The sequence below is a fragment of the Zootoca vivipara genome, chromosome 8 (assembly GCF_965207765.1).
Source record: "Zootoca vivipara chromosome 8, rZooViv2.hap1.1, whole genome shotgun sequence".
Classification (NCBI taxonomy): Eukaryota; Metazoa; Chordata; class Lepidosauria; order Squamata; family Lacertidae; genus Zootoca; species Zootoca vivipara.
Window position 1 is genome coordinate 54,841,000 of NC_142591.1, and position 16,005 is coordinate 54,857,004.

General features: G+C 41.7%; 1 protein-coding gene across 1 annotated transcript in view; it reads right to left on the reverse strand.

The window, feature by feature from the left end:
* The window catches only part of CPA6 (carboxypeptidase A6), a 54,689-nt gene that overhangs the window by 17,096 nt on the left and 21,588 nt on the right, over window positions 1-16,005 (reverse strand). The window contains exons 2-7 of the mRNA XM_035125592.3: window positions 14,875-14,950; window positions 10,846-10,970; window positions 8,581-8,695; window positions 8,218-8,319; window positions 7,427-7,531; window positions 594-704 (exon numbers count right to left, since the gene is read on the reverse strand). Coding sequence (XP_034981483.2) covers window positions 594-704; window positions 7,427-7,531; window positions 8,218-8,319; window positions 8,581-8,695; window positions 10,846-10,970; window positions 14,875-14,950 — 634 coding nt within the window. The remainder of the gene's footprint in view (window positions 1-593; window positions 705-7,426; window positions 7,532-8,217; window positions 8,320-8,580; window positions 8,696-10,845; window positions 10,971-14,874; window positions 14,951-16,005) is intronic.

A 16,005-nucleotide genomic window follows, 5' to 3' on the forward strand; every position in this document is an offset into this window, starting at 1 on the left:
ATCCATAATTGTTAAGAACATGGAAATACAACATATATATTGGTAAAAAAAGCATCATATGCATATTAACAAATTCTTGTAAAGATACTTCATGAACTCCCTCCCCAAACACATATTTTGAAGCACAGGCGACTCTCAACTTATGCTGGGGTTAAGTTCCGGGGATAGTCTGTAAAGCCAGAACTGTGTATAGTCAAAACACATTGGTTTCAATGGTGGGTGGGATTGCCAAAGTCCTTGTTCCTGGATGTCCACCATCTTCCTTATTTTTTACCTTGGCCAAATGCATAAAGCTGAAGGTGCGCAAGTTAAATGCGCACATCTTGCAAGTTACCTGTACTTGACTGCATTCATAGAATCACAGAATTGTAGAGTTGGACGGGATACCTGGGGGGGGAGTCATCTAGTACAACCCCCTGTGATGCAGAAATCTCAACATGCAGTCCCCCATTCAATTTGAAACCATTCCAGATCCTGCTTAGCTTTGCAATGTGCTAGCTGTATTATCGCTGCACTACAAGGAGGATATCAGTAATATATATATATTGAATTCTAACTCTACTAATAACCTTAATGCTGGAAACATGACTAACCTGGGTCCAGCTAAAATGGTATCCATCCACATTAAAAATAGGCATGATGTAGAAATACAGTTGATTTAACATTCTTCTCATGGCTGGGTCACTTTGATATGTCTGGAGAACCTATGGATGGGCAAAAGAATAATCAAAGTAATGTTCATAATCAAAAACCCATAGGAACCACCCTGAACCCTTCTCATATTTATATATATGTATATCAGCTTTGGGTGGGGTGGGGGGAACGAAGTACTAATCGGAACTGCAAAGCAGGACTAGAAACATAAGGCATGCTAGAGCTCAGATAGACCTTGGTGCTAAAGCAAAGTTCTACTAAGACAGGCATACCCAAACTCAGCCCTCCAGCTGTTTTGGGACTACAACTCCCATCATCCCCAGCTAACAGGACCAGTGGTCAGGGATGATGGGAACTGTAGTCCCAAAACAGCAGGAGGGCCAATTTTGGGGATGCCTGATCTTACTAAGACAAGAAGCCATCTCCTGCCCAGGTGGAATCAATGGCTGGCATGAGGGGAGTCAGTCCAAAGATTCTTCACCGAGTAGCTGTAGTGGTACAGATCGCCACATGGCTCATTAGTCAGCAGTTCCCGAGTCATTCATTCTGCAATTACTTAGGATAATGCCATTAAAAAGAAGCTCTGCTTCTTTGTTGCCAAAGTCCCACTATTCTGGAATTCCATAATAAAATAAAAAAAAACCATTCCAGTGCCATTAATCTAGTTCCTGTCACCAGATATTATTGGGGCAACATGGAACCAGAGGACCTGGAAGCAGCTCCCACTCCAGCCTGAGTCAGGCCTAGGTCAACATATAAAATAGTAAGTAGATACAGATTTAAGAGCACAGCCAACAATCTGCAGATAACTAGGTCTACTCTACAGGGTCTAAGCACTACTATGAGCCACGGATGCTGAACTGATTCATTATGGCATACAGAAGTATATTTGCCTCGCAACAATTCATATTTGCAAGTAAAAAACATGAAAGGGTATTAAAACTTAATGGATTCTGGGGTGTCTATGCCCCACTGATTAATAATTTCACAGCAGTCTGGTGGTAGTTGTTTGAAAATTCCTTCATGCAGGAGCTTCTACTGTGAAGCCCATGTCTCTCCCCCCACCCCACCCCAAAATCAGGTTTATAAAACTTCATTTATGTTCACGAATCATTTTAATTCAGAATTAAATTCAGTTGCAATGTCCCATAATGATTGCATGTGAAACTGAAAACAATATATAACTGATTTTTTTTTAAAAAAAACAGTTTTAATAGTAAAAAGCCCATAGCATCACTTGTTACACAAGGGAACTGATTAAGTTCACACTTTTTGCAGCAAGGTTAGAGATATTGGTATATTTGTGGTAATGGAAATTATGGAATATTGCACTCTCAGAGAGACTGACACAGCAACTTGGTTCAACCAAAGGAAATGATGAGGAGGACAATTTTTATAAAATTGCAATATAGCTTTAGTTTGTCTGCTGCCAGAAACAGTGTTCAACTGACATCTCCAGCTAGGTAACATTAGACCCTAGATTTAGGCCACAATCCCACCATACATATAAAGCTCTATGGCAGCACTTTAGCAGTCATGGCTTCCCCCAAGAATTCTGGGAGCTGTAGTATGTTAAGGGTGCTGAGAGTTGTTAGGAGACCCCCTATTCCCCTCACAGAACAACCGTTCCCAGAACTCCCTGGGAAGAGAGATCGGCACTTGAACCAGTCTGAGAATGTGATGAGTGATGGGAGTTGTAGTCCTAAAACAGCCGGAGGGCCAAAGGTTAGCCACTCTTGCTGTACACCTTCCAGTTATGCTATATTTATTCTCCTTCTGTATTCCTTGTACTGTTTTGAAGTAAATAAACACGCAATGTCATGGCAAAGAGGAAACGTCCATAGCTATTTGCAAAAGCATGTATGGCATGCCTCACTGTGGCAACAGCAGGTACTGCACTCTTATCTTTTAAACGCATGCTTAGCAAGCTTTTGTTGTTGTTGTTGTTTAGTCGTGTCCGACTCTTCGTGACCCCATGGACCATAGCATGCCAGGCACTTCTGTCTTGCACTGCCTCCCGCAGTTTGGTCAAACTCATGTTCGTAGCTTCGAGAACACTGTCCAACCATCTCGTCCTCTGACATCCCCTTCTCCTAGTGCCCTCCATCTTTCCCAGCATCAGGGTCTTTTCCAAGGATTCTTCTCTTCTCCTGAGGTGGCCAAAGTATTGGAGCCTCAGCTTCACGATCTGTCCTTCCAGTGAGCACTCAGGGCTGATTTCCTTAAGAATGGATAGGTTTGATCGTCCTGCAGTCCATGGAACTCTCAAGAGTCTCCTCCAGCACCATAATTCAAAAGCATCAATTCTTCGGCGATCAGCCTTCTTCATGGTCCAGCTCTCACTTCCATACATCACTACTGGGAAAACCATAGCTTTAACTATACGGACCTTTGTCAGCAAGGTGATGTCTCTGCTTTTTAAGATGCTGTCTAGGTTTGTCATTGCTTTTCTCCCAAGAAGCAGGCGTCTTTTAATTTCGTGACTGCTGTCACCATCTGCAGTGATCAAGGAGCCCAAGAAAGTAAAATCTCTCACTGCCTCCATTTCTTCCCCTTCTATTTGCCAGGAGGTGATGGGACCAGTGGCCATGATCTTGGTTTTTTTGATGTTGAGCTTCAGACCATATTTTGCACTCTCCTCTTTCACCCTCATTAAAAGGTTCTTTAATTCCTCCTCACTTTCTGCCATTAAGGTTGTGTCATCTGCATATCTGAGGTTGTTGATATTTCTTCCGGCAATCTTAATTCCGGCTTGGGATTCATCTAGTCCAGCCTTTCGCATGATGAATTCTGCATATAAGTTAAATAAGCAGGGAGACAATATACAACCTTGTCGTACTCCTTTCCCAATTTTGAACCAATCAGTTGTTCCATATCCAGTTCTAACTGTAGCTTCTTGTCCCACATAGAGATTTCTCAGGAGACAGATGAGGTGATCAGGCACTCCCATTTCTTTAAGAACTTGCCATAGTTTGCTGTGGTCGACACAGTCAAAGGCTTTTGCATTGTCAATGAAGCAGAAGTAGACGTTTTTCTGGAACTCTCTAGCTTTCTCCATAATCCAGCGCATGTTTGCTATTTGGTCTCTGGTTCCTCTGCCCCTTCGAAATCCAGCTTGCACTTCTGGGAGTTCTCGGTCCACATACTGCCTAAGCCTGCTTTGTAGAATTTTAAGCATAACCTTGCTAGCGTGTGAAATGAGCGCAATTGTGCGGTAGTTGGAGCATTCTTTGGCACTGCCCTTCTTTGGGATTGGGATGTAGACTGATCTTCTCCAATCCACTGGCCATTCCTGAGTTTTCCAAACTTGCTGGCATATTGGGTGTAGCACCTTAACAGCATCATCTTTTAAAATTTTAAATAGTTCAGCTGGAATACCATCACTTCCACTGGCCTTGTTATTAGCAGTGCTTTCTAAGGCCCATTTGACTTCACTCTCCAAGATGTCTGGCTCAAGGTCAGCAACCACACTACCTGGGGTGTACGAGACCTCCATGTCTTTCTGGTATAATTCCTCTGTGTATTCTTGCCACCTCTTCTTGATGTCTTCTGCTTCTGTTAGGTCCTTACCACTTTTGTCCTTTATTATGGTAATCTTTGTACGAAATGTTCCTTTCATATCTCCAATTTTCTTGAACAGATCTCTGGTTTTCCCCATTCTATTGTTTTCCTCTATTTCTTTGCATTGCTCATTTAAGAAGACCCTCTTGTCTCTTTATTTCATATTTATTACATTTTTATCCCCATCCCTTTCTCCAAGGAAGTGAGAAGGTGTGCAAGGCTCCCTTTCCCACATCATTTTATCCTGTCAATAACTCTGTGAGATAAGAAAATTCCTTCAGTAGCACCTTAAAGACCAACTAAGTTTTTATTTTGGTATGAGCTTTCGTGTGCATGCACACTTCTTCTGAAGTGTATCTGAAGGAATTTTTTTATTTTGCTTCGACTCAGACCAACACAGCTACCTACCTGTAACTAGATCTGTGAGATAAGGTTAAGCTGCAAGACAATGACTGAGCCATGGCCATTCAATGAGCATTATAGCTGAGAAGAAATTTGAACCATGGGCTTCCTAACCCTAGTTCAGCGCTCCAACCATTACATACATCTCAAAAGGACTGGAAGATTTACCACATATCAGTGACTAGAGATCAACATCTAAGAGTGCATCTAAGACAGGGTTTCTCAACCTTTTTTGGGCCAAGGCACACTTGTTCCATGAAAAAAATCTCGAGGCACACCACCATTAAAAAAGTTAAAAAATTTAACTCTGTGCCGCCCTATATTGACTATATAATTATGACTGTAAGAAACACTTGCCAAAAAGATAGTAATTTGTGTCTCACTAAAGATTGTATTTTTAAAGTTTGGTTGTTAATTTAAAAGAAATAGTGAAGCTTTTGTTTCATTAGTTTGATGAATAAAAATGATGTCCTTTTATGATTATGTACTCAATAAATGGGTTTTTTTTTGGGGGGGGGGAATTCCCTGGATGCGCACTTTAATGAAATGTGTGGCGTACACCTATGCAAAATTGTTTTGCTGGGATTCTCAACAGGAAGTGCTGTGTCATTAATCGAAATGATTTAGCCTGCCTAAAATGAAAATACGTGTTAATATCATGACAGACTTATGCTGAAGAGTTTACTTTTCATCAATAAAAGTTTAAACACACCTACACAGAGTTCAGAGCCCCGCCGAGGGAGGAAGAGGAGGAGTGGACCCAGCGACACACCCGCCCCGCGGCCGCCTGCTTGGAGCCCAGCCGGGTGCGCGGCGGCAGCCATGGCGGGAGAAGGGCCGCCGGCGGGAGCCGAGCACCTGCCTTGACAGCCCCTGGGCGCCCCATGAGCTGCGCCGGGCTGCCAACGTCAGGAGAAGGAGACCTGGCTGGCAGAGTCGGGAGACCATGAGAGCGTCAGCCCTGCCCCCTCCCACACAGCGCGGACTCCGGCGGGCGCCTCACGGCCGTCTGGAGCACACCGGACAACTCCTGACGTTCGGGAGAAACCACCGGAGTACACAGCTGCGCTTTGCGCATCGGACTCCCGAACGTCGGGAGCATCAGCATCAGCCCCTGCCCCCTCCCACACAGCGCGGCTGTGATGACGGGCGCCTCAGGCACCGCACGGCTCGGGAGTCGGGCGCGACTGCCACGGGTGCAGCGGCTCGGCGCCCCTGGCAGCCCGGCACCCTGGTGCATTGTGGGCGACAATCGCCCTTCTCGTCACCGCACGTCGCGGCACACCAGCCAGCGTCTCGCGGCACACTAGTGTGTCGCGGAACAGCGGTTGAGAAACGCTGATCTAAGAGAGCAAAAAGAGTGCACTGAACCAACACGGCAAGAAAGCAAATAGCTCCAGGTGAGGTGACCCAAATAAGTGAGCTAAGCCATGTCTTTACTCCCTTCAAGGGTAACTGGCGAACTGCATTTAAAACAATACTTTGTGTCAGATTTACCGCCGAGCAAAAACTATTCACCAAATACAGTACATTTTTATACTGCCCACTGGCAGGCGAATCTGCAAAACTTGTACCCTGAACCGCAACCTCTGCTGGAGGGATCTCTCTTCTAGATCTCTCTTCTAGATCAAATGCCTTCTGTGGTCAGAAAGAATTTTTCTGTCCACAGAAGGCAAAATCTGGATCCAGCTCAAAATGGATCCAGATCTGGATATGGTGACGTCATTGGGAAAGCGCCTCTGTTCACAGAATAATTGCACTCATGGCTGGATCCCTTCCATGCACACAACTCTCATTTTGTGAACGGGAACCATTTGATGGTGGTGTAGGGGGTTATTTATTGGATTTCTTACCCACCCTTTACCATAAAGTCCCAGAATAGGTTGAAACAATATAGGGTAATAATACAAGATTAAAACAAGGTAAAACAATAAAAAACCTTATAAACTGAAGCAGGCTAAAGGTCAAACCAAATCAAATAAATGTATGCCAGTCTGGTATGATTTCGTTACTTAATGGTAACAAGAAAGACAATAACAGAGAGTCCTGCTAAAGCATTCCTCCATCTGGTATTCTTAATCAGTGTATATATTACTGATAGACTGCAACCTTTCATTATTTGCCTGCAGTATTGTTGTATGTTTCTTGCTGTTGGGTCATGGAGATTATTTAAATTAAATTAAATTAAATTTACAATTAGAAAAATAAGAGCAAACATGTTGGATGCTACACTTCATGTCCCCGCTCAGACATCCATCCATCCCCGACACCAAGTTTAAATAAATAAGAATATGCTTCAAATAAAAGTGGCTGATGCTGCTGAAATCTCTACATTTCATATAGTGCCCAATTCAGACCTATCCACAGACTAAGAACAAGTTCACACTGTTGACTGCATGGCGAAAGCTCATGACAACTGTCCAGGCTGCTGTTCAAACAAACAAACATATTTTCTTCCTGACTTGTGTTGATCTTGTCAGATTCTCTGAACATAACTGAGTCAGGTCCTAAGTCAAGAAATGAGCTAGTCACAATGGCAGTGGAGTTATTCACTTCATCCTTATCTAAGCAGGAAAGGGCTGACACCAGATTAAGCTGCATCGTGGCTGCTAGCAATACTTTTGTCAAAGGCTAAGGTTTGGGAGCACCCTAGCCTCAGCTTGCTTCGGACAGATACGGCTACCTTCACCCTAGTTAACCATTACAAATGAGTTCCAGACAGGAATGCATCTCTGGTAAAGCAGCAAACTGAATGTGCCAGACTTTCAATTTCCTATTTCCAAAATACAACAGGGGAATCGATCCTTACTTCTTTCACAAACCACTGGCAAAATGCTGGTCCAATCCATTCTCTTGCATGGATTCCACAGTCTATCCAGACAGCTTTCTTGTAAAGGCGTGATCTTTTGCCTAGCTGCAATAGTAAATGTGCATAAGTGAGGAGAAAACAAAAACAAAAAACACAGGCTAGCATCCAAACTGCTATAAGGGCTTGTGTCAATCCCTTGTGTGGAATTGTTTCCTTCCCCCCCCCCTTTTTCTCTAAACAGCTGAAAACCACAAACTGCTTTTGATAGTTCCAAAAGCACTTAACTTTGCAGCGCAGGAGGAAGCAGCAAGAGGAGAAGCAAGCTTAAATCGCCTACTGGACTCATGGAAATAGTTTCACAATTCTTGGACTCCTGGTTCTACTATCTTACAAAATAAAATTTGATGGTATGTTTTCCTCTCCTTCTGAACACATTCTAAAGAAATACATGCCAGGGACCCTTCCAACTCTATGATTCTATGTTCCTAGATGGAATTTCCTTGGTCATTCATATTTATTGTTGCAAGTTTAGTGGGTTGGGTAGATGCCTGATTCAACAGGGACTCAATCACACCCGCACATTTTCAACCTCGAACCTCTCAGGAGGAAACCTTTTTGTACTTTGGTTGTATATATGCATGTGTAAATAAACCATATATCATAAAGACACTACAGTCTCCGCTGTCACCCATTCCAAGGAAACAGAACTCTGGGTTAGCACTCAAAGATTGTGGTGGCCTACAGCATTATATGCCAAAAACTTCACAAATATTTTATCACTTTTATTTTACCTTTAGCACAAAAAGTGGTCTTCCTTCATATGACTTGCCAACACAGAACATGTGGACAAGATCTGAATGAGTTTTGTTCAGATGATACATCCAACTTTGAATCTGAAAAAGCAAAAATAAAAAGAGGCAAGATGCGTCTTTTTAATTTGAATCATTTTCCTTATCATATATGAAAATGAAAAACCAGCACAATATTGCAAAGGGTAGGAATCCATTAAAGTGTTTTCAATGCATATTACAGAGTTTTTTTTAAGGTTCTCATTTTAAAGGTTATTTCAAAGGTTCTAGAAATAACACAAGTTTGCTAATTCCCCAGGACATGCACTTGCAAATAACATGGGATACCATTTTAATGTTACCTACTTCCTCCAGTGAATGATATATTTCATAGCTGTATCCTGGTAATGATCTACGATTCCTGGATGACCCCAAACCACTGTGCTTTTCTACTGCTTTTTGCAGATCAGATATGAGGACTCTGTGTCAAAAGAAAGCAAAATGAATAAATGCAGACCAAGGAAGAAAGGGCATAGAAAAATGCAGGAAAATAACACTGTTACGGTAAGCTGAAGTAACAGAGATTGAAACACATTGAGGAACTATTTGTGTCACTTTCATGAGCCTGCCTAAATTAGTTGTGATAGCATGTAATGTGCTGTCAAACAAGCTAGTTGTTTTGAAATATAACAGTACTTTGGAAAATGCAGAGAAGTGCTTTTGTTTTTCTAGGGAATGACAGAACATGATGTAAACTAATTAGCCAGTACTGAAGTTTAAATGAAAAACTTAGTATCTTCCACATTATTGCTAGATCCTGTTTTACATTCATACTTCTAAGAAGGGTTACTGTGAAAATGAAATAAAATTAATCTCTTTTTACAATCTGGAATACGTTAATCTTTGAACCTTAAAATGCAGGTGGATCTGGGCTCAGCCATTTGTTGCATTAGCTTCTCTACTCAGCTTTTCCTAAACCTTGTCAGCTTTCCCATGGGCAATGGCCGAGGGCTTGTGCAAGAGGGCTTTGCCCCCTCTCCTCTCAACATGAGCCTATTGCACCCCCAAACTGGCCGGGAGAACTCCCAAAAGGTGTATGGGGAGAGGGAAGCTTGTTCTGATATGCTTGTGCACACAGGACATTTGTAGTACCACAACACTTAATCCCACCCTTAATTTTTAGGTAAAGATAAAGGGACCCCTGACCATTAGGTCCAGTCGTGACCGACTCTGGGGTTGCATGCTCATCTCGCATTATTGGCCGAGGGAGCCGGCGTTTGTCCGCAGACAGCTTTCCAGGTCATGTGGCCAGCATGACTAAGCTGCTTCTGGCGAACCAGAGCAGCACATGGAAGCGCCGTTTACCTTCCCACCAGAGCGGTACCTATTTATCTACTTGCACTTTGATGTGCTTTCAAACTGCTAGGTGGGCAGGAGCTGGGACCGAGCAACGGGAGCTCACTCCGTTGCAGGGATTTGAACCGCCGACCTTCTGATCAGCAAGCCCTAGACTCTGTGGTTTAACCCACAGCGCCACCTGCGCCATCATTCAGTATATCCGCCTTTGAATATTTGATAGCCCAAAGGAAACTCTAAGAAGTACCTTGCTAGCTTCACTTCTTGTGTTGTTGTTTTTTAAAAGATATGTTTTAGCCCCCAGAGCCATACAGAAAAGTTGGAACATGTAATAGCAACATCTGTTAAAGCTAACAGCAAAACAAAACTAAATGAACAAGCAATGTCTTCCAGGAGTCTAAGTTCAAAGTTTGTGCGATGTCTCCATTAAGAATACTTTGTGCCAATTACGTCCACATGCGTGTGCTACTTCCATTAACTTTAGAATTAAGAGTCTTTTCCTAACATGGCAAAAACAAGCCTCAAGTAGAAACATGTCAAGAGTGTCACGTTCTATGATCTAGTTAAAGCAATCTGCCATTTTTAAAAAGAAAACAACCCCACAGCATTATGGCATCTCAATACACACTCCCAATACACCTCCACTATAAAAATCCTGAATAAAGGTTATTTAGCCAATTTCTCCGTCTTCCTGACACACAAATCCTGGTCTCTAGAATTATCGGCTCCTATTGAGAGAGACAGAACTCTGGCAAATGCTGCTGGGAGTTTAAAAACAAGACAATGTGGAGTGGTAAGTGCAATTCCTACTGAAAGCAGAGGAATTAACAATAATAATGAATCTGTGCCTCACACGGACCTTTTTTGGTGACAGGAAATTGACTAGTGTATCCCTAGCATATAATTTAAAAGCATGTGTGTGCTTGCAACTACTCAGCATACTTCTACTTAACATTCAAGTGCAAATCAAGCGGGCTGTGGAACCAGTGGAAATAATTACCATTTATATAACAAATAAACCAGGCCTGGGAGCACTGAAGAGACACTGGTTTCCATTCTAAAGGGGACTCTTTAATTAAACTGCCTGCCCAAGAGACTTCCTGCATGCTGCCATTCAAATAACAGTTTTGTAGGATGTCTGTGTACTCTCCAGCCATTGTGATTAAAAAGGCACAATATTAAATGGAGCATATTTCTAAATAAAATAGATGTAACAGACCTAAACCATGTCAGAATGCATCAGGTGGCCTTAGAGGAACTGAAATCCATGCTTACGTATATTGGATGTTTGCTTGTTGTAGGTAAGGTAGAAGAATTTGCGAATTGTTCCTTGATACACGTATGTCTGTAACTGCACCCTTTGAGATGTAGGAGATGCTGCCAGGCTGCCACAGGTCTACCTGTAGTGCAGGAACCAACCTGTAATTCATATTTATTCAGTCTAGATTGAGAACATCCATGAATTTAATATATAAAAGGTCATCTTCTTCTTATGCACTATGATAACATGTCAGAGATCATCCTCATGTGTAGGTACTTACTACAGCCTGAGAAAAGCAGATTTAATATTAAACATTGATCCTGAAATAGCCCCCCCCCCAAAAAAAAACCTATGCTGAAATGAGTAATGTGTATAAGGCACAATTTCTTCAACTTAAATTTCAGCCCACGTGTTTTTCCTGTACATTTAAGCAGATTTATAGTCTATAACTGTTTGATATACATCCTTGCAAAAATAATGTCAGAGGATATGTGCATGCTGCTTTATTGATTTGGTGTCTGAAAATGAAAACCTTAAAAAAGCAACCCTAAAACAAGTACTCTCATCTGCCACATGGCTACCATAATTCAAGCAGTGATTAAATGTATTCTCTGCATCCGATTTCCTACACAGTAATTCTCCTGCCAATGCTTCAAAATAGTCTCTTACTATTATATCAGATGATGTAAATGTTGCTTTCAGAGTTTATTCTTTTAACAGGTCAACCAAAGGAAAGGAATCTGTCAATAATTAGAAAGCATTTGGAGTTACAGCAACACATCCCTTGGAAAAGTGTCATGCAAAAGCTCTGGATGACAGCTCATTGGGCAAAGATGGTGCAAAATGTTTTTTGTTTGTTTGAAAGCAAGAGGCATTTAAGGCATACGTCCTAAAGAGTGAAACTCAGACAATGAAACTAATTGTACAATCCTAGGGTGCCCTGCTCAGAAGTAAGACCAAAGTTCAGTGGGTCTTACTCCCAGGTAAGTTGGCATGGAATCGCAGCCCAAGATCAGTTGAAAACATACGTGAGGGTGAAGAACATCTCTCTGAGGGGCAAGATTAGAGTATCTTCTTCCCCAAGTAGGTTTTTTTTAATAAGAAGCCCAATGAGAAAAGACACATAGAATAATGACAGTGGAAATCTTCCAAGATTTTACAGGGCAAACCTCAGCACCACTAGCTATGTCAGGCTGAAACAATTTGCCATGCCTGTCATTTGCAATAGCCACCATGTGGCGAGGCTGAATTCCTACGACAAGTGTGGGGAAATAGGAACATAGGAAGGTGTATTATACAATGTCACACCATGTAGCTCACTATTGCCAACACTGACTGGCAATGGCTCTCCAGGGTTTCAGACAGGGGTCTTTCTCAGCCCTGCCTTGAAATGCTGGTAGGGGCAGCCCATCCCGTTTTGCCACCTGAGGCAAAATGGGGAGGTGCCGGCCCCCAAAGTGGCTACTTCAGTCCGCTTCATAGGCGGCCCAGCCCTGGATGTTGGGAACTGAATCATTGACCTGTCCCTAAACCACAGCATGAGTAAACAGAAGCTGAGAACTTATCTTGCCCCACATTCCCCTCCCCCATTTTTCTCTTGGGGGGGAAACATGGCTGCAGAGATTTGAACGAGGCATTGCACAGAATACATAAACTTGTCAAAGAATAGTAGTTTTACAAATTTGCCTAAGTACACTTGGTGGAAAACACAAATATGCCAAGGGTAAACTGAGAACGAACCAATTAGAATAAACCTTTTGTGGGCTTACATTTCTTTAGGTATAAACAAGTTCCTTCTTGGATAGATTCTCAACTTTACTACACTGGTTTCAAATTTATTTGCTTTTTCCCTTGAGGAAGGAAGAATGTTGGTAATGTGATAGGTGACTTAGATTTACAATATAAGCTAGAAGCACTCAGTATGTGCTTCTTAAAACATGTCTGCATTCGAAGGTCTCAAATTTACCTTGAAGGTAAGCATAAAATTAAAGCAATTTGTATGTTATTGCTATCCTTCGGCTCTTTCACTCTTCAGCTTATCAACCGTTGCTGTGCTGATAGATTTGTAGAGGCAGAAATATGTGGCTGTTTTGCATGGCGTTTGGGGATGGTGGAAGCGATGTCATCTTGCCCACTATCAGATAGCAACTGGCTGGATCATAGGATGGCCACATGTCCCACTTTGAAGAGGACAATCCTTGGTTTGAAGGACTACCAGGGGGCAGATCTCTACTGGAATGTTTGCAGGCCCTAGTTTAAAGATAAAGAGCCATAATAAGGGAGAACAGGAGGGATCTTGGGTTTGTCCATCAATGGTCAGCACCCGGTCCATAAAATGAGCAACCACACAGTTCACTTGATCACAGTCTTCCCCATGATGGTAAGATTGTGTATGTGTATATTATGGTAAGATTGTGTATATGTATACTATCTTCTCCTCTTTATGGTGAAACATCTCCTCTATTTTGGCAATGTATAAGTGGCCACCCTATTTGAAATCCCTATTGAGGAGGTCATGCCTGAAGGCAAGCAATCTAGCTTTTTCTATCTGGTATCAGGCATGCCTGTTATTTAAAAATACAGAAAACATTTAAAAAATAAAGATACTCATTAATTCCTCATATGATAACATTGGTTCTTGGCATTCTTGATCATCATCTCTTACTTTTGTTCTTTTTTCTTGCTGCGCTGATAAGACTCTATTTGTCCATAAGTTACACACGTGGAGACAATACTCTCCTATTTATAAGTGATGTTTTGCTAGAAAAGTATTGCAAAGATGCTTTGGATGAAATTGTTCATGATTGTACACAGCTACTGTTCATAAAAGTAAAAAATGTTTGTTGCTTAAAAAGGATTACAATAATATTAGAGGCATGCTTTTATAAACACTGTCAAAGTATGGGAATCAGGGTTCATATGGTCTAGAAAGATGTTTTCCTTTAAAATAAAAATAAAATAAATTAAATTAAAAAAGGAAATAAGGCCAAAAAAGAAAAAGAAAAAAAGAAGAAAGAAAGAAAGAAAGATGTTTTCCCGATGCCTCTCGCCCTCTTTTGCAAATGGCTTGTAACTAAGCACAGAACAAACTCTGTGGGGAAGGACCACCGCTTAGCCATACAATGCACATTTTGCAAACAGGTGGTTCCAGAATCCGTCCCTAGTATTTTCATTTAAAACAATCAGGCAAGCAATTTGGAATACCTCTACCAGAGACCCTGGACAATTCCTGCCACAATTCTGAGCTAAATGGACAAATAATCTAATCTTGTATGAAGTAGCTTCTTATGCTATGGATTCCCATCAATCAAGCTGCATTCCTGTATTTATTTATAATTTATATACCACTTGATTGTAAAAACAACAACCTCAAAGCAGTTTCCTTTGGGGATAATCAGTTAGTGGCAATAGGTGGGGCCAGAGACAAAAGTGGGAAGGGTTCACAAGATTGCTTTGTTCTGGTCTCACCCTCACCTTCTTTGTCAGTCCATCTCTCTCATATTTTTCTCCATTTCTGCACATGCATGCTGTGGAAGAGAAAATGATTTCCAGAGGGGTGGACCAGGGGGCAGACTGTAGTGTCTGGAGGGCTGCATAAAATTAGACTGGGATCCACAGGTCGCTTAGTACTGGATTAAAGACTGCAATTATTTGATTGGCCAGAAGTCCTGTCAGTCCAAACAACAACAACAACAATCAACCTTCAGTTCTTCTAGCCTCCCTAAGCATTCATTCATTCATGTTCTTACATTTATATACTGCCTTTTCTGTCTTTGAATGCAGTGTAATGTGCATATGGCTCCCAGAAAGCCTGTGTAATCTGCCATCTAAGCTCTTAACAGACCCAGAAGGACTTAGCTTCAGCAACTTGGTAGCCTCAAGTTGCCTTCAGACCACAAGCTGGAATGAATAGATAGATAGAGAGAGATAGAGACAGAGATATGGGTGTCAATGATCCTTCATAACACACTTAAAAACCTCTGATGAAACACTCTTCTCATTCTGTCCCTCAGTACACAGCAATCCCAGGCCCCCAAACTCACCTCAAGTTGTTGAGAAAGGATCTTCAGTGTCTCTGCTGCCTTCTCATTCTCAGGAACAACCCGTAGCACTTTATCCCTGTTAAGGAATACTGAAATGAAACCCTGAGTATTCTTTTTTCAAAAAGAAACATAAGTAAGAGGCAGGAAGGATAACAATAAAAATGTAGATGCGGACTTAAACTACAGCTTACATACCGATCACAAATCAGCATCACCTTTTTTATGTCAGTGTCTTGAATAATTCATACCATAACCTGAAGAAATGTGAACTCTCCCGTTTGAGTTGTTAAAAAGGATGAAGAGCTGTGAATATTTGCTTCTTCTTGTTCTTATTAATTCTGGAAATGGTGGGGTGGGGAGAGATCATCTCTCCCTATCCAATAATAAAGGAGTAACAAAGAAACACCAAAACCTAAGGGCTATTGTATAAAGGAAATAGCTTGGAGATGGAGTATGTGTAAACAGATAAAAACCTGATTCTGAAGCACTGTAGCTCAAAGGATATTGTCAGATAGGGCACAGATATTGGAAGTGACTGGTGACCTACAAAAATCTTAATTATGTTGGATATGTGCTTGCTTCAGATGGATTAATACGGAAACAGAAAACTGTGACCTTCCTGATGATTTTCTGGACTGTAATTCCCATATCCTTGACCATTGTCTATACTGGCTAGTATAGCCAGTACAAGAGACGACTCTACACAAGAGTACAAGAGCCAGTACAAGAGACGATTCTACACATGGATATCACCAAATGGGCAGCATCGAAATCAGATTGATTATATTCTCTGCAGCCAAAGATGGAGAAGCTCTATACAGTCAGCAAAAACAAGACCTGGAGCTGACTGTAACTCAGATCATCAGCTTCTTATAGCAAAATTCCAGCTTAAACTGAAGAAAGTAGGAAAAACCACTGGGCCAGTAAGATACAATCTGAATCAAATCCCTTATGAATACACAGTGGAAGTGAGGAACAGGTTTAAGGATTTAGATTTGGTGGACAGAGTGCCTGAAGAACTATGGATGGAGGCTCGTAACATTATACAGGAGGCAGCAACGAAAACCATCCCAAGGAAAAGGAAATGCAAGAAAGCAAAATGGCTGTCCAACGAGGCCTTACAAATAGCGG